This window comes from Simochromis diagramma, unplaced genomic scaffold, assembly GCF_900408965.1.
Source record: "Simochromis diagramma unplaced genomic scaffold, fSimDia1.1 OVJJ01000596.1, whole genome shotgun sequence".
Classification (NCBI taxonomy): domain Eukaryota; kingdom Metazoa; phylum Chordata; class Actinopteri; order Cichliformes; family Cichlidae; genus Simochromis; species Simochromis diagramma.
This window is the reverse complement of record NW_024387245.1, coordinates 6,646,580-6,668,003: the sequence shown is the minus strand read 5'-3', so window position 1 is coordinate 6,668,003 and position 21,424 is coordinate 6,646,580. Positions and strand designations below refer to the sequence as shown.

The following is a 21,424-nucleotide window of genomic DNA, read 5'->3' as shown; positions in this document are numbered from 1 at the left end:
ACACATGTGTCTTTAAGGAAAGTAATAAAAGAAAGGGAAAGATGCAAAGCACAGTAATTAATAGAAAACACACCTTGTCCGCTGTTGTGTTTTACATATCAGAGCCACTGTAAAAACACATCATTCACATAAGCCATTATTTATAGAAACAATAGCTTCATTTACGTCTGCTGAGCTCGAAGTAGAGGAAAAAGTCTGAAAAGGTTTTTTTTTAGAAAATCCAGCAACACATCCACATGGATATTGGCCAATGAGAGAACTCCAAGGACTGGTTGGGCAGATGGTCAGTAAGTGGCTCCAGGCCATTCGTTCCTGGAAAAAGGAAGTGCCCAATAACACAAGCAACACTATGTTTAGTCCATAGTGCGCTATAAAGGAGCAGTTTTTAAAATATGGCTACAAAATGTGCCTGTATGACAAGTCATCAGCCTGATTCAAACACAAATAAAATAATGCAAAAAAACCCCCAAAACAAGTGATGTGCAACATATTTAATATAGACACACTAAACAGTAATATAACAACCTCTCATCCGAGAAGCTTCTTCAGTTCAGAACTGAAGAAGCTTCTCGGATGAGAGGTGAAACGTCTTCAAGCAACTTAAAGAAGTCCAGACGCTTTTCTTTCCCAGCTCCTTAGATAGCTTACAATATATCAATAAATAGTAAATAAATACATAAAAGCACAATAATATAAATATTGATGACTATGCCTGTAAATGTGTGCATATTTATGTCTTATATATTCAGGACAAGATGCACCAAATTCTTTGTGAGCATTCAGCTATATTAGTTTATATTATATTAGTCTGTGGCTTAATGTGGGCTCTCTGGGTTCACTGCTTACTGCATATAATGTGCAAGTTGAATGAATTCAGTGGAGTAAACACTGAAAGATGATTTGGGGCTTTGCGCAGATTGGTTCCTACTTTGGCAGCGTCCTTCAGACTGTTGACGTGGATAAGGATTCCTTGACTGACCTGCTGTTGGTTGGAGCTCCAATGTACATGGGCCCAGAAAAAGATGAGCAGGGACGAGTCTACGTCTACAGGCTCAAGGTACAGAAAATTAGTTCAGTCGGATAACTTTTGTCAGACGTCTGCTAAAAGTCACAAAATAAAATAGCTTTTTTTGTTTTTCCTCCGTTACAGAATAACAAATTTAAGCATGAGTACACTTTAAAGCCTATTAATCAGTCCTGCTGTACGCTCCAATCAGCCGGCTGCACCAATAAAAATGAGCCGTGCGGCGCCCGGTTTGGTACAGCCATTGCAGCAGTGACAGATCTTAACCTTGATGGGTATAATGATGTGGCGATTGGTGCGCCTTTTGAAAATGACCACAGAGGGGCTGTCTACATCTATCACGGAGACCAGAAATCACTCAAAAAGAAATTTGTACAGGTGAGAAGATGGAATTTATAATACTGAAAGATCTGTTGTTGTTGTTTTCATTACAGTATACTTTAGATAAGGCTACAGATGCTTCCGCTCTGTGCAAATACTGTTTACCCAAGTTAGCATCACTATTATAACCACAATGGATTTAAATTAACTGCAATTTTGCCTCAATATCCCCTGCTTTGTTTGTTGCTGTGTCCTCAGCATATTCCTGCAGGTGGCGATGGCGAAAAGGTGAAATTCTTTGGTCAGTCCATACATGGAGTCATGGATCTAAATGGAGATGGAATCACTGATATCACTATAGGAGGTCTGGGAGGGGCCTCGCTGTTCTGGTGAGTCGTGGCCCATCCTCACAAACATTCACTGCAAAAACCACACATTCCACTTCAATCGTTAACAGCAGCAGCAGCGCTGCAGCCCAGAGACAGCCTACATGTCCACTTTCCATTGCATTAATCAGGGTTTAGACAGCTGTGCATGTCCCTCTGGGGTTGTAGGCTGGTGACCATCAACCTCCTCATGATTTCTCTTTTAAAAGCCCCCACAACATACTTCGCAGTTGGAGAGCAGCATACATCCTCAGCCCACAAAGTTTTGAAGCCAACAGCATGATTTAACCTCCAAGGCAGACTTTCTCCCACAGCTTCTACTGACAGAGCTTCGACTAGGCTGTGTGAAAACTCCATTTCCCAAGTGACTTAGAGTTTTAAAAGGATTTGGCAGCAGGCAGGCTCTTCCTCCAGGACTGCTGGCTCTGTTTTAGAAAGCTTAACATTTGGATGCCGAGAACTGAAGCCAAGTTTTATTCTCAAGATGCATCAGTTCCTTCCTTTGTGAAAACTTATTTATTCTACTCTGACTGGATCAGTGACATCATCTATTTAACGTGCTGCTATAACGTACTACTTTGTGGTTCGTTGCAGTACTGTGTGCAGGATGTGCAGTGCTTGAACTGCACACGCACTATTCCTGCGTGCTTTGTATTCTAGTAGTTAATGCATTTCATTTGTGTTACCAGGTCCAGAGATGTTGCAGAGCTGCATGCCAGCATGACTTTCAACCCCTCTAAAGTCAACCTCCAGCAGATTGAGCACCAGTGTGAACACGGCAATAGGAAATCTATTTGTGTGAAGACCAACTTGTGCTTTACCTACAGAGTCAAATCCAACCAGCCGACTGTAAAAACAACTGCAAGTGAGTCATGTAACAAACCAACTTGATTCTGCAATTTTTCTCGCTTATTTTTCTTCTTTATAACCACATTAAAAAAAAAAAACAACTTCTTGTGTCTTGTAGATATGACCTATACTATAACACTGGACAGTCTGCGTGCCACATCCAGGGCCTCATTTATTAGCAAAGATTTAAAAAATGACCGCAGGACTACAGAGAAGTTCACCATCATGGACGGAACGAAAGAATGCATGGAGAAAACCTTCATGATGTCGGCAAGTTGTGTTTTCTTACCTGTACAAAGTCTGACTTTATTTTCAGTCTGCATTTACTAAACACAACATTCAAGTGAATTCCTTTTGTTGCTGCGCTGCTCATTAGTGAAAGTTATATTCAGGGCTTCCTGGAAATGTTAATGGTGTTTTAGGGCTGTTAGCCAGAGAGGAGGGAGGGTAAAGCTGTCCTATGCAGAGCAGGAAGACCTAACATGAAACAGACCCCGTCCTGATCAAAGCATGCTCCGTTTAAACCTTGTGCCGCACTGGCCGATAAATTATCTGGAGACACTTAGAGAAAGGAGTGAGGATGAAACAGTGATTAGAGTGAATTAGAAGGTGAATTAGGTAGTGATCCATTGACTACTTTTACCTGTAACTGCTAAAAGCTTTTAAACCTTTGCTGTACCACCTACTTTAAAACCAAGCGTCTTCTTGGGCAGCTTCTGCTTCCTGGCATTCGTGCCAGCCATGGATTTCTCTGCCTGGCTAACCCTTTAGTGAAGGAAAGAGGAGCTAATCGTTGGAAACAGCTGTTGTTATTATGTATGTTGAGTATGAATACCTGCTCTGTTCAAGTGTGCAAGTCAGACCAGAGACTTCCCACTTGTCCTCAGGCAGAGGTCGAGAATTTAACAAGCACGGAAGAAGCGCCGCGTCTATATCCCCTGAATCCGAGACGGATCCAGATCTGAACCCGTCTCACAGAAAATTTGTCTCTGCTAAAGCATCAGTTAAAATACAAATAAAGTTAATATCAGTGACTGAAATTCTGAAAAATATAAACAGTGTGGTTTCTAATTGTTTAAGCAACAGGCACAGTCTGTGCAGTTCAGTGTTGCTGATTGTAAATGCGGCGCTTTCATGTTAAAAGCTTTTCATCAGCGTCCTTTGAGTTTTAATCAGCATTTGGAACGGTCTCAAGAAGGACTTCATCATAGGCAGCGCCTCAATGTGACGCACCTCTTTCAAACTGGATCTGCGTGTGTCCATCATATGAAGGCTTTGCACAATCGCACAAACACAAATAAATCTCAGTTACTTTGGTAAATTGCTTTTTTTCTCAGTAGCAGCCAGTGTTGCTTTTTTGGCGGTTTTCAGTGAGGTGGCTTTGAGGAAGGACCTTGCTACCACCATGATGATGCTTTCTTTTAACCAGTGAAAACACTGCCTCAACATCTCCTAAATGGACAGGAGCAAAAGTTTGCGCTGACTCTTATAATCCCCAGAGGACCAATCCAAATACCTCTGACCTTTGCTCTACCATCCGTTTGACATTTCTTTTAGCTTAAAGCAAGGATGAGTGACTCCAGGCCTCGAGGGCCGGTGTCCTTCAGGTTTTAGATGTGTCTTTGATCCAACACAGCTGATTTAAATGGCTAAATGACCTCCTCAACATGATTCAGGTGTGTTGACCCAGGGTGGAATCTAAAACCTGCAGGACACTGGCCCTGGAGGCCTGGAGTTGCCCACCCCTGGCTTAAAGTGAAATGCTGAATGGTTTTCCAGCAAAGTGTTGCAAATAGACTCGGCAAACACTTTATCAAGGACTGCACAGCAACACTGGAGACTTCATTTGCTCTGAAAACGCCTTCAATTCTTCCAGAGAATCAAAACAGGGGCATTATGGAAGTAGCCACTAGATGACCTTAAATAGTGTCTAAAAGAGGGTGACAAAGGTCAGGTGCAGTACTCAGATATGCTGTGCAATCTAAGCTGTGATTGACTTGAAGGGAGTGAACTGTGCCAAGAAAGCATTCCTCATATCATTACACAGCTCAGTGTTCAACTCACCATTTTACCACGTTTGTTTTGAAAGAATCAGTTTGCAGTTGATGCAGCAAAGCTTCAGCGTCAGAAAGCAGCCAGTGAATTTTGACCTTAAAGTCCTCCATTGTTCTTAACTTTTTTTCTCCCTCTGTCTTTTATTTTCCTCCCTGCTTTGCCTCATCGTCCGCTATCCCAGGAACGGCTAGACTTCCGAGGACCTCTGACTGTGTCTGTGGAGTTCGGAAAAGCTGATGAAGAAGGTCCTGTGCTGGATGAAAGTCTTCCCAAATCCATCAATGCCAATGTAAGACCACTTATATCACTTATGGTTTCTTTTAGTAAAATAATCGACTAGTTACACTAAGCAGAACATTTAAAGTTGCAGACAGGAAGAATTTGACCCCGGTCTGTCTTTATAATCCCGTAGCAAGGACACGGGTTTTCTTTTCTGGCTGCTGATACAGTGCATTAGCTTCTGCAACAGCTGACTACCATCCTTCAGTTTCAGCCCCCATTAATGCTTCAGCACCAGCAGCCAGGACCATCTTCCCACACCCCCACATGCATATTTCCTCTAACAAGAGGGTTCCCAGATTATTGGTTGGAGTGCGTGATGTTTCCCGACAAAGCTGGGAAACATCACAGGAGGATTCAGCTTCAGCATGCACTAGAAAATGCATTTAAAGCCCGTACGCATTAGTCGCATTGTTATCTTTGCTCACACGTAAACGCACAACCACATATGTTGCAGATCCCGTCTCCCCTCATGCTGCGTCACGGGGACCTCTCCTGTTATTGTTATTGACAGGAAGAGAAGGGGACAAACACCCAGAGAAGAGGAAGTTATCAAACGGAAGTGTTTTTCTTTTGACATTGCACTGCAAATGATATTCCAATCCCATCCTTTTTGGGAGAGAAGATACTGTTGATCTTATCAGTCCAGTGGGAGACGATTAGGAATGGGAACAAATGCGACTGTGAGCCTGAAACACTCTCAGGGGGGAAAGGCAAAGGAAATGAAGGTCATCTAAAGGAACACGTCTTCTCAGGGGTGCAAACAAACATGCAGCTTATTTTCATTCTTATTGCTAATTTCACAAGTTATCTACTGGACTGAGTATATTCATACTTCAATATGAGGCTATGAGAGTTTGAGTCTTTACCACGATTGGCTTGCAAAGTAGTTGTGAAGTCACGCAGTCATCTTGTATGTACAGATCTTGAACTCGTACAAGCATCATTCTGCAAGGCCAAGTAAAAATGCAGCTTTTGGAAATATTTAATTTGTTATTTTCTTAAAAATGTCTTGTAGATTACTTTAATGGACTGTGGAAACAAAACTCAGACGTGCGTTCCTGACCTCTCCCTGAAGGCTAAATGTGATGAGCAAAGGTTAGTGGAATTATCATTATTATTATATCGTTGTTATAAAACCAAAAACGAGCATGACAGATCTTAGTTTGAGCATTTGTTTCCGTGTTTGCACCGGTTTCAGTTAAATACAGGAATTTAAATGAATTGCAGCTTTTTCAGAAATGGGTTTGTGTATATTTATACACAGATATATTTTTTCTTGAATGTTATTCTGTACTATTTCTTTCTCATATCAGAGTTGTTACTTGATGTGTTGTAAGTCGTAGTTTTGGAGTCATTCAGCCGAGTCCAGAGTATCCAGAGTATGACTGCACCCTTGTGTTGATGTGTGCGCATCGCATCCAGCCGTTCTGACTTTTTATTTTTTTATGTACTTCTCCAGTAAATTGATCAAAGAAAAGGAAATCATTTATTTGAATATCACCGTTAAAAACCTCAAAGACAAAGCTTATAACACCAACGTGAAAATCAACTTTACACAAAACATCAACTTTGTGAACGTAGAGGTAAGAACCCTTTCCCTCCTCTCTCTGCGCTACTTGACTTTACGGACTGGAGCAATGCGTGTAATTCTGTGACTACAACTCTTCAGCCAGATACAAAGACGACCACTGTAAATGACACCGAAGTGAGCATTGAGGTGGGGTACCCCTTCTTGGGAAACAATGAAGAGGTTAGTTTCATCTGCCTTGTGCAGGATCCGTAAAACATCTTACCTGTACAATATTTCTTTACCTCTGCTCACTAAACCTATGGTTTGATGTCAAATCCACAGGAAACAATAACAGTGAAATTTGAGGTGAATCTCAAATATTTTCAGAAGGAAATTGAGTTCACCGTGACAGCTACAAGGTGAGAGGATCCCTCCATCTTTCTGCACATCATCAGGATAATAATAATAATTCTGGAAAAAAAGATGATAAAGATTTGTTTCTGCTTATTTCTGTGATTAATTGTCCAAAATGGTGGATGGATGTTCTGTTAATTTTACGTATGCATGTAAATTGTATTTTTGTAGTGACAATGAAGAAGATTTCTCTACCATGCATGACAACAGTGCGACTATCTCCATCCCTGTCAAGTATGAACTTGGACTCACGTTCAAAGTAGATGTAAAGTGAGTAGCTGTGAATCGACACCTTTGCATTAAAGATACATTATTCACTTTTCTTTTCTTTTTTTTAGCCAGACAAGTAAAAGTTTCCACTATTATTGATGATGATAATAATAATAAGAAAAAAAATATTAGCATTTCCTTTTATATTGGAATAAAAAGGTGTTAGTACCACAACCGAGTCAGTCATTGTGCTGTGTTTCCCTCCTTGTTAACCAAGCCAGGAGCTTACGATGCACGCCAACATGCATGTAACGATAACGGCACCGTCATCTGGATTTGTAGTCTGGGGATTGTGAATGACGTGATTGTATATGGAAATGTATAAACACATAACATTCAACCACTCAAACTCATTTTCAATTCATGAACGACAACAATTATTATATTTTAGTATTAAAAATGCCATTTAGATTTAAAAGCTGATCGATACTGCTGGATTAACCACTATAGAAACATGATTTTGGTAATTACCACTGCTGGTAATGTAGGACAGGTGTGGCAGAATCGTGGTCTAATATAGCAGCTTTTATTTACTAAGTAATAAGAAGAATAAACAAAAAAACAAAACATTTATTGATTAATAAAGTCAGTGGAATTCATTAATTGCTTTTACTTTAAGGTTATTTAGGGTTTCTCACACATAGTTTGACCCTTGACCTTTTTCAGGCTGTAAAATGGGGTTAAAAGAAGAATGAATGTTGTATTGACATCCTTTCAAAATGTTTGGAAGGTGATATTTGCCTTTGTTTGCATCTTGTGCTGCCAGCAAGTGGCCTAAATATGTTAATGCAGGTAAAGTTAATGCACATAGACTGATGGCTTATTCAGCATTAGTGAAGTTGGACTGTAAGGAATTAGGAAGAGCTCAAGAGTGTACTTTTTTTAGACTTTGGTTCTATTTCCTATAACTTTATTAGACACATCATTTTGCGTCTGAAGCTCTGATTGAGAAGTGAAGGATGTAAAAAGGATGTCCCTTTCAGGTCGCCTTTGAACAACCACATTGAAATAACACAAGAGGATAAGTACCCCTCGGAATTCAGTGACATCAGTATGATTGGAGAAGAGGTCAACATCACCTACACGGTAACATCTGCACACAGTGATCATTTTGGATGATTTATTAATACAAGCACAGAACTTCTAGCTCACATGTGGCGCAGGGTGTCGGTAATATGAATTCCACTCCTTTTCTGTGTCTCACATGTCCTCAGGTGGAAAAGTTACGTGACGGGGTGACTCCAACCCTTGGCCTTGAAGTGAAATATCCTTTTGAGTCTCCGAGGAAGAACACGTTACTGTACCTGACGGACGTCACCTACTCAAATGTAAGTGTGCTTCCATGGATATGCAAGCGTATGCGAAGAAACAGACCAACGTTCGTGTCGTTTTCTCCCTACTCTGCAGATGATGTGTGACACAAAAGGACAAATCGATCTTTTTAAAATTAACTCAGAGGTTAAAGAGGTGAAAGTGGAAAAAGAGACACTCAGTAACTACCTGCTGGTGAGTGATGACATTCGTGTTCTACAGATCGCTGAACTCTTCCTGCACCCGTCTTACGTGTTTAATTTCCTCTGCAGCAAGACAGCCACACAAAGTTTGAATCGTTTAACTGCTCGATTTCTGAAGGCCAAAAGATCGCTCAGCTCAACGTGGCGTTCAGATTGTGGAAACCTACGTTTATCGAGGTACGTTTTGAGATGCGACGTCGCTGGGTGCTTTTGGCTTGTCTGGCTCTCCCTGACCAGCTCTTTCTCATGGGTTGCGATAAATATTAAATACAATATAGTATTGGAAAAAAAGCAGGCTGACAGCTGTCTGATTGATGGACAGAAAGGAAATAAAATACTTAAATATCTATCTTTACAGAGCGAGTTTTCCGGTCTATACTTGGTGGTGAACGGGACTTTGGACATCAGGAAGCAGGAGGACGTGTTTGAAGTGAACAGCAACGACATGACCAGAAGTGTAAGTCAGAAGGTTCTGGTATAGTAAGCATGTGACATCTCATTATCATTAAATGCTTATGTATGTTTATATATATGTGCATATTTAGAGTATGTACTGTATTTTTCCTCTAAACAGGTCAGTATCCAGGTTTCCAAAGATACTGTCAGAGGAATCCCGTTCTGGATCATTATCATCAGTATCCTGATAGGACTGCTCATCTTAGCACTCGTTATCTTCATTCTGTGGAAGGTAATATTCTGCAAACTATTTCAAATCATTGTGACCGTGTGACATCTTGTCACTGCAGAGCACACTCAAAAGAATTGTGGTGGAATAGTGGTTAGCTTGCTACGTCACAGTGGTGGCTTCTCTCCAGAGTACCTGCAAAATCCGAAAACATGCAATTAGCAGGATTAGGTTAATTGAGGATTATAAATTGCCTATAGGTGTGTGAATGGTTGTTTCTGTTAGCCCTGTACCATCGGATGTACCCCGACTCTCACCCTGGGATAGGCTCCTGTCAACCCCCCTGGACCCTGAATTGGATAAGTGAAAGAGAATGGATGGATGCCTAAAAAACTTAAGTGTTTCAAATGGCTATGTGTGTTTGGGCTTTATATTGTTGGCTGATAAAACTTTTGTCTCAAGATCATCACTTCTGGCTCCAAAAAGCCAAAACATGTACGGCCATAGCGCTAGCAGGGAAAATCGTGGTAACCACAAGATGGTTTATGTAAAGTTTATGCTTTAATCCTGATTTTAAGACAGATGATGACAGAAACTCTCAGCAAGAAAGCTAATAAGCATATGTCCAAAAATGTCAAAGTATCCTTTTCTGTTTTGAGTGGTTTTGTGACTCACTTTTCTGCTCTTCCAGTTTGGCTTTTTCAAGAGAAAATCCAGGGACTATCCAAAGGAGGAAGAGGCAGAGTGAAGTATCCAGACAGCCACCCACCATCAGGACCTACAAACTAACAGACAGACATAGGAAACGCCATAAGACCCACTGATATTAGTGCTGTGACAGATTGACTGCCTGGAAAACAAAACAACACAAACAGCATTATCTTCACTGATTTCTGCACTGGCATTTATCAGGTAAAGCTTGCAAATACTTCTCAACTCTTTGATTTTCCAAGCGCTAGATTATAACACTGGAGCCGAAATGAAACTGGCTCACACGCGGAGACGAACACACTGACTATACAGAAGTATTTGCACATGCTATTTGTTCAACATGACCAACAAACAGTAACAGTACGCATCAAGTCCCATCAAGCAGTTCAAGAAGAGGAGCCAGAGGCGGGACGGAGGAGACCATCACTTGCAAGGCACCAAGTTGTCCAAAAAAGCACCATCTAACCAACTAACTCTGTGACATACAGCAGAAATCCAAAGGCTTCAGAGCTCCTGCAGCTGCACTCCAGCTTTAGAGGCAAAAAAAGTACTCAGGTTTTTTCACAATGAGGATCCAAAGTTGCTACTTTTATGCACGCTTCTGAGACAATATGTGAACTTTCCATGTGTTGGACCAGTCTGTCTGATAGCTTACACCTTTGTGTGAAACTCGTTTGCTTGATTAGGTTTATGAAACACTGTATTAGGTATTAAGTAGTTGTTGTTCTTGCTGAATTTAAACAGTATAAAATGGCACATTTTTAATGTCAAAATGTTTGTTAAAGACCAAAACCTGAATGCAATTGTTATTTTTTTACTTAAGAAAAGTTGCAGTCTGTAATTAATCTGTCATCACCTCGGTTACTATGGAGATACAGACTGCCGCGTCCTCAAACTCCAAATCTTTGATTGTACTGTAAATATATCTGGTCACAAATGTAAAGCTTAACATGTACAGGATCGTGTTTGGATTTAATTTAATGTTTGTTTGTTTTTTGGGGGGTTTTCAGATCGGTGGTCAGAGAAATGATTTCGCTCAGGTGCTACAAAAATCATGAATAATGACATAAATATACACAATTTACACTCGAGAAAATGATATGGCTTTTGTCACATTTTCAGTGCTAAGATGTATGCAGATATGTAAATAATGGTATTTTTTGATTAAAAGTATTGAAAGTATAATTACTCCGTAGTGAAATATATATATATATAAAGACGAGGGTTTGTATCCACTATTTTGGTTTCATTTGATTGAAAATGATATTTCGAACCTGTTGAATGACTGTGTTCTGAATGCCGAGGCTGAGATATCACAGCAGATACTTTGATTTCCTTTTAACTTGCAAAATAGGAACTTAATAATCATCCAGTTTAGAAATATATGTCCAACTGTTCACTAGTTTCCTCTATGTTGTAAAGGGATTCTCTGGTGGCTGTAGTGTGCACAAAGCATAGCACACTCTAGGCTTTCTCTTGCTTTTAAGTACCTTATTTGTACCTTTTTGTTTCCAAAGTTTGCACAGCTGCCCGCTATTTTAGAAGAGATTATAATCTGAATTGAGGAGAAACATATTCTAGCCTCTTTTTGTAGCGTTTTCCCCTCATAACTATGTCTTAATGCTGAGGGAAATAAGCAACAATAAGAGGCAGCTCTTCTGTTTCTTAATACTCCTCAGCTCTCACTCCACTGGTGACATTAAAGCACATGTAATAAATTGTATATAGAGAATGTGTAGCTGTTAGTCAATTTTTGGATTGTGTGGCCACTTTGGGTTCACGCACGAGGGTGGAGTTCACCTCTCTTTGTTCAGTCAGAGCTTACTTACAGATCACAACTCCGAGGAACTGTAGGAAGCAAAGTGAGCTCCAGCCCAGCCTTCTACACTGCTGTGAAATCTTCACTGTAATGCACTGGTTTGTCAGAGTGTATGTGTCCTCATTAGCACAGATATATGAACTGAATCTGATGTACAAAAAAATAAATAATTTTTATAAAGAACATCACCATTTCTCTTGCGTTTTGTTCAGACAAAGCACGCATCAGAACTGTGATCTGTTTAATACACTGCTCCCAATCTGTCATTAACCACATCCCAAAGGTGCTCTACTGATTGAGATCTGGAGATTATGGATGCGATTTGAGCACTGTGAACTCGCTATCATGTTCAAGAATGATTTGAGATTTGCCAGATGGTGTTATCCTGTTGGAAGCAGCCATCAGAAGATGGGTAGCAACAATACTCAGGTAGCTGTGGTGTATAAATGATGATTCGTTGGTACTGAAGGTCCCAAAGTGTGCCAAGAAATTATCCTCCACACCATTTTACCACCAGCAACCAGAACCTTTGACACAAGGCCAGATGGATCCATCATCTCAAAGCACTCTGGTTATACATTCATCATCCAGAGAACTGCCACTCAATGGTTATCTTCTCTTTTTATGATGATTCTGTGTAAACCTTAGAGATGTTCACAGAAAAATCCCAGTAAACTTTCACATCATCAGTTTCTAAAATACTTAGACCAACACCATCAACCATGCCAACCTCAAACGTCAGGTGGTCTCAAGCATGTCTTCATGCATAAATACATAACCTGTGGGTTAATTTCAGTTCGTACCATGTGACTGGATGAACGTGATGAACATGATACCTTCTTCCAGTCTTCAGTAGTCCAACGGCGGTGTTTCATGGCCCAACCCTCTTTGTGTTATTCTGACGTGTTAGCAGTGGCTTTCGTGCTGCAACTCGTCCTGTCAAACCTGCAGCTTGAAGTCTTGTCTTCACAGGTGAAACGCAGGCTTGCTTACTATCACTACTATTAAGCTGTGCTTGAAGCTGTTGTCCTGTGATGATAGGCAGTATCACACAAGCTGTTAACTCTCAGAAACTCATCCTCTGATTCAGTTGTGGCTTTGGGTCTGCCAGACCGCTTCCCGTGACAGTTTGCCCTAGTTTCTGAGTGCCTTTTGATGGTAAAGGAAACTGTGCTCACTGACACTTTTTTGCAAGTTCTCTGTAGGAAAGACCTACATTTCGAAGTGTTATGATGGTCGGTCTCTCTTCCATTGTTAATTGCCTTTTTCTAGCCATTTTTGTAGCAACACACTACTTTCTGCAGTACAGTACTGTTCAACTGATGCTCACGAGGGTATGGTACCACAGTGTGTTTCAACACTGATTTTATGCAGTCAAAGGGGGTTGTAAGTAATCCAGAAAAGTTGGAACATCTGTAGGAATTAGTAGCATCAGTTTTTGAACCTCCATTGCTGCAGAGCAGCTTTAAATTGTTAACCCATTTTGTGTTCCCTGAAAAGGGCCTTTTTAATGATTCTGAAATGTACATTATTTTTCACTTTTGGGTAACCTTAGCGTTTTGTTCACCACTTACCTTTGTACCATTTAAGCTATTCATTGGACTTTAACAGCTTGAATTGCAATAAATAACTGGGAAATAAATTGGGATGTTCTAAAAACTTTTGTCCTGTAGTGTAGCTATATATTGTTGTTTTCTTTTATAATGACAAAATAAGGAGTATGCACTGAAGCAGTTCATCTAAAAGTAATGGTCAAATAAAATGCAATGCAAGCAATCTAATGTGCTAATAACCTCAGTCATGTGTCACAAACAAAAGGATTTATCTGGGACACAGGCCCTTAAAAATGTATTTGTTTTTTATGCTGAGAGAAACTCTTTTGTTTACACATATAACTTATGCTATGTTTCAGGCAAAATGTGGTTAAAGAATTGGTGCATCACAGCAGCACAGTCCGGGTCGAGTGATTTTATAGCAGACAGCGCCGCCTAGTGTTCATTCACAGCACTCACCCATAAGTGACACTGGGAGGGGAAGCAGTACAAACTGTAAGCTGCTGGGGGATCCATCTTGCCTGAAAAAACAGACCAGGCTGAAGGATTTTTCAGTTTATTGACTCAAAAACTGCATCGTTCCCCATTAGACGTGTTGGGGAGCCCGAGGAGGGGGCTGTGTCGCTGTTTGTAGGATGTCCCGACATGAGGGTGAGTTGATAAACAGGTCCACGGCGCCCCGGTTGAAGGCTACATTACCTGAGCAGCTAGCTTCTGGGGCTAGCTTTGCTAACTGCTTGCTCATGTCTGAGAGGGTTGTTGCGCTTTTCGCCGAGTGTTACTAGGCTTGTCCCTTGTCGTGTGTGTTTACTGTCAGCAGTTCTGCTGTACACACCTGTCTCGTGTTTTCTAAATCGAGGCTGGAGCGTTTTTACTTCACTCGACCTGTTCGCAAAAATACGGCAGCAGAGCAGCAGTTAGCCGTTGCTAGGTACTGCGTTACCTTACATTAGCCGGGCTAGCGAGCAAGCTAATGTATGCTAATTCAAGGAGTCGTTGGTTTACCTGTGACTTTTTCGTTACTTATACCGGCACTGATAAGTTATTCAGCGTCTTACATCCCGATATTGCTGTCACAACATTTTGCTCATATTCAGAGTATTTATTCATTGAGAGCTTGGAGCTATTCGATTAGCGCCATACTGTCCCGTCTGGTCACACACTGCTGTTAGCGAATGCACTGTCATCAAGAAGACTGAAAGTCTAAGGCCTCTGACTGTATAACCAGTAACTAATTTGGCTAACTAGCAGCCTGCTCGTAAGCAGGGTTTAAGTTACGATCAGTGTAACCGAAAACTTCAGCTTTGGCTAATTTCATTCAAACATTTCAAGACCTGCCAGGTGTTGTCCCGTCAAATTGCCTCAGAAGTTTTAAAAGAAGCACTATAATGCAGCCATGATCGCAGTAGCTTTGTTGACCATTCTTGGACCGAGGGTGAATTATCTGAGGTTATATGTTCAAGGTACAACAGAGGTGTCGAATAATCTGCTTCGTGGTCCTCTGCTGGACCAGTTAGTTTTTCAGCTGAGACTAGGATTGTCCAGATGGTTAAAATTCCTTTTAAGCAAGATACTCAGTTACTTATCCTGTTGAGCTTGCTTCTGTCTAACCAAGCCTCTAAGTAACTCCCAAAGCGGCCTGTTGCAGTTTGATTGGTTTCTTTATGTCAGCATCTGTTTAATAACAGATATCTTTTGTGCATATTGTTCCTTCAGGTCTCTGTTGTTAGATGTGAGATGAGTCAGAGAAAACTCCCTTAATACTTGTTTACATATTTACTAACACTTGCCAAATAAGGCACTCTGTAATGTCAGCATGATGTCTCATTGAAAACAGCTTTTTTTTCTCCCCTTTCTGCCTATGCCCAGTTCCCCCACCCCACCCCCCAACCAATTTAGGTGTTGTCGATCTTGGGGGGGGGGGGGGGAAAAACAAGGAGCAGCCTGCTGCCTGAAAAAGAGTGAACTGTGTTAAAAGTGAGCAATGAAAGCTGCTTTCAGATAAATCTGAGTTGGTTGTGAAGTCTGCTGGAATGTCAGCGTTCTTCATTGCTGGCACTTGTTGGTTGGTGCCACTCCAAAACGCATGCTTGTGTAAGTGAGACTGGCCTGCAGATATGGGATCGCCTTCTCACAGTCAGCCTCTGAGACGCCTTTATAAGGAATTTGTGAAAGTATTGTCAGGTCCACGTGTTTTATTTCCTATTCTCCGTTTCTGTTTTGCAGGTGTGAGCTGCGATGCGTGTTTAAAGGGCAACTTTAGAGGAAGACGGTTCAAGTGTTTAATTTGCTACGACTACGACCTGTGCGCGTCGTGCTACGAGAGCGGAGCCACGACAACAAGGCACACCACAGAGCACCCCATGCAGTGTATATTAACCAGGGTAGACTATGGTAAAGACCTAACTCTGTGGGTTTCTGATTATATGCATGATCGCCATGCCTGTTGTACAGGATGGTGATACTGCTAAGGACTCCAAAGTGTGATTACAAGCCATTCGTCACATTTTCAGCGATAAATATTGTTGATTATTGAAAGTAATCATCAAAATAGTGATGAACATCAATAAGAGCTGTTGTGTTTGACCATCTTCTTGCAGATTTGTACTATGGAGGAGACACTTTTTCAGTAGAGCAGCCACAGTCGTTCACATGTCCTTACTGTGGCAAGATGGGCTTCACAGAGACATCCTTACAGGAGCATGTCACCTCGGAGCATTCAGAGACTTCCACGGAGGTGGTGAGTACACTCACTGCACAAACGGAACTGCTCAGTAGACTTTTGTGTACTATTATAAGCTTAGAAATGTCCTCATTTCTCTAAGCATCCCCAGCATCCTAGTTTACCTCTGCTATCCACTGGCATGCTCTGAATTTAGTCATCATTGTAATTCTCAGTTACTACACTTCAGCTATTCAGTGGCATTTTATGAGCATTCTCCACTGCTGAGCAAAGCAAGACAAAGGCTCAGGCTGCTCATACTGCTGACACCTGGCTGCCTAGTAGGTTGTCTGACCAACAGCTACTTGAGAGCGGGAGTGAAAAGATGCCATTGAAGCGTGTGACCAGAGCTAACTTGTTATTTAACTTAGTATTTGTGTTCCTCATGACTCTTACTGCCAGATGAAATGGAAATTAAAATGAAGTCAGCATTTTCCACTTTTTGATTGCTTAATTTATCCTGTACAGATTCATTTTCTGTAGCAATAAGGTTTTTATTTTTTTAGATTCATACCAATTGATTGACCACAATTTTCTACTCATTGGCCCTGACTGGTCAAAAAAGGTTAATGGCAATAGAAGTTTAATAAAGTATATTCTTTAGCCTAACAGTTAAAGCTTTTTTTATATATATATATATATATATATATATATATATATATAGTGTGTGTGTATATAAGTACCCTAAACCTTTTGTGAGGTAGAAGACTTGCTGCATGCAGACATGCTAGTTTGTATGATGAGCTCGATCTTTCTTTTTCAGATCTGTCCAATATGCGCTGCCTTGCCCGGAGGGGATCCCAACCATGTCACAGATGACTTCACAGCTCACCTCACTCTCGAACACAGAGCACCAAGAGATTTAATATCCTTTTCATTTAACCACACAATAGTGTCAAAATAAGCCTTTTTTTTTTCTACATGAATTGTTTTAAATAGCAAGATTCTTCTGTGTGTGTGCACATTGTGACCGAATTTAACCTTAACAGTCCTCCTTTACGATGAGTCCAGCAGTGTGCGGCATGTACGCAGGATGTTCCACCCCGGGCGAGGACTGGGCGGCCCCAGAGCACGACGGACAAATATGCACTTTACTAGCGGCTCCACAGGGGGACTTTCATCCTCCTCATCACAGAGCTCCACTTACACCCCCAGTAACAGAGAGGCAATGGACCCCATCGCAGGTGAGCATCAGGAGTTTACCCACAATGTTTGCAAAATGCAGAAATGTTCCCCAAAAATGCAGCAACATTAATTATACAGTCTAAGTGGTATCCTGATGTTGGTGGTGTTCCTGGATTGTTGTAATTAATGTTGTCATTGCAAGTGATCAATGACATTGTTATGGTGTCATAGTTTTGTGACGTGGGGAAAAAATGTCCACTCAGGAAACCCTTGATCACATCCTAAACAATGAGGAAAAACTGGGTGGTTAGGATATGATCGTGGTTCAAAACCCTGTAGATCACAATCCAGTGCTGGTGGTTAACAGGAGTATTTTTTTAGGCTTCGTGAGAATTTGCAACCAAAGTTAGTGAGATCTTGAACTTTTTCAAATAACTTTTAGTTTTGTGTTGCTATCTCGGGCCCATTTCACAGTGACCCTGAAGAAACAACATACCAAAACCAAAACTCTTCATTCTGTATTCAATGCTGACTCAAGCTAAATTCCATCGCAGATACAAATTTTGGCAATCGTTGTGTAAAAGTGACCAGTCATTGAATGTGACATGTGAAAGATGCGCAAACAGAGAATGTAACATCACACACACGGTGAAGATAACGCAAAGTTTCAGTCAGGTTGGCCCAGATGTTAAAGAGGAGAAGAGTACATGCAGGAATATATGTGCTACGATCATTATAGCATCAAGATTACAGTATTTATTAAAAAAAATAAAAAAATTAAAGTCAGACATTAGCGAGAAGAAGCAAAAGTAAAGGGTGTGCCTCATTTATAGATGGTTGTCAAGAAACAGTTTAGGCAGTCACATTTTGAAGTACCATATTTTGTTTTTAATCATCATACTGTGTTGCTTGCAAAAAAAATGCACGTGTCCGAATCTTTCTTCGTGTTTTTACGCTGTCTTTTTTAAAAGTCTGTTTAATTTAGAAACAAATAGTAATTTTTTTTTTTCTTCTTCTTCTTCTTCTTTTTGTTTGTGTGCGCACGTCTCCTGCAGAGTTGTTGTCTCAGCTGTCAGGTGTGCGGCGTGCTGCAGGAGGGCAAATAAACTCGTCGGGACCTTCAGCCTCTCAGCTCCAGCAGCTCCAGATGCAGCTGCAGTTGGAGCGGCAGCAAGCTCAGGCGGCACGACAGCAAGTTGAGACGAGCCGACACGCGACACGACGCGGCAACAACCCGGGCAACACCGGCGCCGCCGTCCCCCAGCCCAGCACAGCAACTGCCAACACCACCACCGTGGGTGAAAGCAATCCGGCGTCCTCGTCCCACAGCTCCCAGTTCCTATTAGCACGGTGAGTGGAGCAGGAGGTGGACTTTAGAGTTTGCCTATAAATCCATGTGTTTCTGCTAACAGACTGTCAGAACACAGATATCCAGCAACAACACACGACTGCTATAATAAAGTGTTTTGATAGTAAATACTAAGTTTGGTGATAACTGATGTTGGGAAGTAACTATTTATATTAAAACCATTCGTTTTATAGTTTAGTAAGGTGCAGTGACTGAGGAAAAATATGTAACTGAATTATTTACGATGTAACTATAAAAGGTTACAGCTGGATACTTTTTTTTTTTGGCCTATTTCCAGAAAAGCAGGTCAGCAAAGCTCTTGACACAAATTGAGTGCAGCACCATCAGCACCATCAGGGGCTGGATGGAAAGGAACAGTCTCTGTCTAGACGAGCTGCTTTCATGTCACAGTGTGTTTCTCAGATTTGATACTCTGAGGAAACGTCGACAGTCAGTCCAAAAGTCCTCACGCCTCACATGTTATTTATGTTTAAACACTTATAGACTAAATTTACATGTGGATTTTGCTCATTGCCCATTGAGTTGGCTCTATATGCATTTATGAATGTACAGCTTTGTATTCAGCTTTATTGCCCAGTTTGATATATTTGTCAGAAAACTATGGAGAAGAGTCACAGGATTAGAGAAGTAACCAATCCCCCTTTGCTTTTCTGTCTTGTGATAAACGAACCAAAATAAATTCTAGTAGAAAATATTTCTGTGACTTGGTGCAGAAGACAGTATCGGAAATAATACTTCAGTAGATTGTTGATCATTTTTCCATTTCATGAACTTTTTAGGCATTAAGAAACAAAAATTGTCACCGAGCTTAAACGTGCAGACTGTAACCTCAGCAGAGTCCTTCTTACTGCTTTTAGTTAAAGTACTTCTTTGTACTGTAATATGTTTCTTACCTGTGTGAGTGTTAATGAATATAACCGTTCTGTAGGTTGAATGAACCCAAGATGTCAGAAGCAGAGCGGCAGTTCCTAGAAGGCGAGCGAGCCGACCGCAGCCTGTTTGTCCAGGAGCTGCTTTTGTCCACGCTGATGCACGAAGAGAGCTCCTCTTCAGATGAGGACGACCGCCGAGACTTCGGCGACTTCGGAGCGATGGGCTGCGTGGATATCATGCCTTTAGATGTGGCGTTGGAGAACCTCCAGCTTAAAGAGAGCAGCTCTACGGGGAAGGAGCCTCCGCCGCCGCCTCTTTGATGTCCGAGCATCAAGCAGACTGTGTCCTCCGTGCTGCAACTGTCAGTGATGGGCAGCAAACAGCAGCAGCAGCAGTCCCCCATACCCCAGCCTACCCCACCCTCAGCCTCACCCCCTCTCCCTCCCCTCCGATTTTCTGAGTTTGTTTTTGGTGATTGTAATTTCAGGCCTGTCACCACATTTGTTATATTGTAAACAAAAATAAATGAGAGCAAGTGGGATAAATGTGTGAGTGCGCGACGCGAGCAAGTGAGCGAGAGAAGAGAACTATATAAATCTATATAAAATATATATGAAGTCGATAATCAATCCACATTACTTTTCTTTTATCAGGTAAATGTTACAGGCAGCTGTGGCAGACCTTTGCTTCCTGTGACATGAAAACGGCTCTCCGTATAAATACTCCACATTCAAAAAGTGAAGAGGGCACAGGCTCCTCTGATGAAGCTGCTGTGTGTGTTTATGACTATTAATAAATAAAGTGCTTGGATGGGTTACCATTAACTACCGCATGCAGTTATTTGCAGCGTGCATGACTTAATGACCCTGTCATTAAAACCTTTTCAAAATCCCAAAGCTCACAATTGTTAAATGATCATTTCTAGGGATGCACTGATTGTTTTGTTTAGTTTGTTTTTGCTTTCGTGCTACATAAAATGAGGAACTCTCCGGTTTGAAATGCATAATGTCACATGACAGGCGAACAAAGGTCACTGCCGTCTTATTTAGAGATAGACTGTAGTGCAGATACGTCGGTGCATCCCTGGTTATTTCAGACGTGGTTAAGTATTGAAAGTGTAGAAGTTTGACAAAGACGGTGAAATCTGAAAGTGTATTTCGTCAGGGTTTTCTTTGAAGTATTTAAAAAGGAGAAACGATTCGATTCTGCTGCAGTGTGTTTCTCAACCCCGCTCTCGCCTTTTTTAGTGCATCAGAGGGAAACTAGAGACGGAAGAAAGAAGCTCCTCTCTGATTTTGTTTTTGTTTTTTCTAGCTGATATTGTTCAGCTATAAACTAAAGTCACAGTATACTTCTGAATTTATCGATGAGTGCAAAGTCCCGACTTCCTCCGTCATTCCTGTACAGGCTTCACACCGTTCCACATGCTTTTGTTGCTCAATATCAGGACCTGGAGACTTTTCACGCAGGAGGTTTTTCTTTGTTTGGTTTTTGTTTTAATTTAACACCCTTTCTCTCTAAACTAGCACCTTCTATTTATTCATGTTTGTTTCCTGACTCTTTGGAGCCTTGGTGTGGATCATGCCACCTTCATGCCTTTACTTTCATCCTCTATGTAAAAATGCAATGAGATGTATATTAAATTTTGTTGGTTAACTTTCATAACGGTTCTAAGACATGGGCAGATTTTTTTTTTTTTTTTTAAAGATGTAAATTTAGAATACAATAAATAACTGCGCACAGCTTTTAATGAAAGCAAGAGACACTATGCCTTTTGCAGCTTGTCTTATTATTTCAGAAAAAACCTAAAGTCCCGGGATGGGAACGTTAGCAGCTCTCCAGTCACTTTTTACTAATGAGATACCCGTCTGATTGAGCTTTAATAAATCCTAAATAACCACTGATTTAACCCTAACATTAGTCTGGATGTATCTGCCAACTGCATAGTGCATAACGTGTATAATGCAGTTGTAATGAAATTAATAGTTTTTGATTAGGACGA

At 41.0% G+C, this 21,424-nt stretch overlaps 2 protein-coding genes across 3 annotated transcripts in view; both read left to right on the top strand.

Annotated features, from left to right (window-relative positions):
• Nucleotides 1–11,965, top strand: part of itga1 (integrin, alpha 1) — a 70,796-nt gene extending 58,831 nt beyond the window's left edge. For both annotated transcript variants that reach the window (XM_040000398.1, XM_040000399.1), the window contains 18 exons: nucleotides 917–1,057; nucleotides 1,151–1,402; nucleotides 1,604–1,734; nucleotides 2,421–2,596; nucleotides 2,699–2,850; nucleotides 4,817–4,924; nucleotides 5,933–6,012; nucleotides 6,377–6,500; nucleotides 6,587–6,667; nucleotides 6,770–6,846; nucleotides 7,013–7,111; nucleotides 8,095–8,197; nucleotides 8,326–8,439; nucleotides 8,519–8,617; nucleotides 8,695–8,802; nucleotides 8,984–9,082; nucleotides 9,200–9,313; nucleotides 9,942–11,965. In XM_040000398.1, coding sequence (XP_039856332.1) covers nucleotides 917–1,057; nucleotides 1,151–1,402; nucleotides 1,604–1,734; nucleotides 2,421–2,596; nucleotides 2,699–2,850; nucleotides 4,817–4,924; nucleotides 5,933–6,012; nucleotides 6,377–6,500; nucleotides 6,587–6,667; nucleotides 6,770–6,846; nucleotides 7,013–7,111; nucleotides 8,095–8,197; nucleotides 8,326–8,439; nucleotides 8,519–8,617; nucleotides 8,695–8,802; nucleotides 8,984–9,082; nucleotides 9,200–9,313; nucleotides 9,942–9,998 — 2,115 coding nt within the window. In that variant the 3' untranslated portion in view covers nucleotides 9,999–11,965. The remainder of the gene's footprint in view (nucleotides 1–916; nucleotides 1,058–1,150; nucleotides 1,403–1,603; nucleotides 1,735–2,420; nucleotides 2,597–2,698; nucleotides 2,851–4,816; nucleotides 4,925–5,932; nucleotides 6,013–6,376; nucleotides 6,501–6,586; nucleotides 6,668–6,769; nucleotides 6,847–7,012; nucleotides 7,112–8,094; nucleotides 8,198–8,325; nucleotides 8,440–8,518; nucleotides 8,618–8,694; nucleotides 8,803–8,983; nucleotides 9,083–9,199; nucleotides 9,314–9,941) is intronic.
• A 1,824-nt stretch (nucleotides 11,966–13,789) lies between these two features.
• On the top strand, nucleotides 13,790–20,318 carry kcmf1 (potassium channel modulatory factor 1). The gene is made up of 7 exons (XM_040000407.1): nucleotides 13,790–13,984; nucleotides 15,560–15,727; nucleotides 15,934–16,073; nucleotides 16,819–16,920; nucleotides 17,056–17,239; nucleotides 18,236–18,530; nucleotides 19,478–20,318. Exons 1-7 carry the CDS (start codon nucleotides 13,969–13,971, stop codon nucleotides 19,740–19,742), a joined length of 1,170 nt encoding a protein of 389 aa, XP_039856341.1. The 5' UTR covers nucleotides 13,790–13,968; the 3' UTR covers nucleotides 19,743–20,318.
• The last annotated feature ends 1,106 nt before the right edge of the window (nucleotides 20,319–21,424 follow it).

Bases quoted from the DNA above. Each gene is read 5' to 3' on its own strand.
- kcmf1 (XM_040000407.1), top strand. The intron at 16,074-16,818 runs GTGAGTACACTC...TTTCTTTTTCAG, and splicing joins CAGAGACTTCCACGGAGGTG to ATCTGTCCAATATGCGCTGC. The intron at 18,531-19,477 runs GTGAGTGGAGCA...ACCGTTCTGTAG, and splicing joins TCCCAGTTCCTATTAGCACG to GTTGAATGAACCCAAGATGT.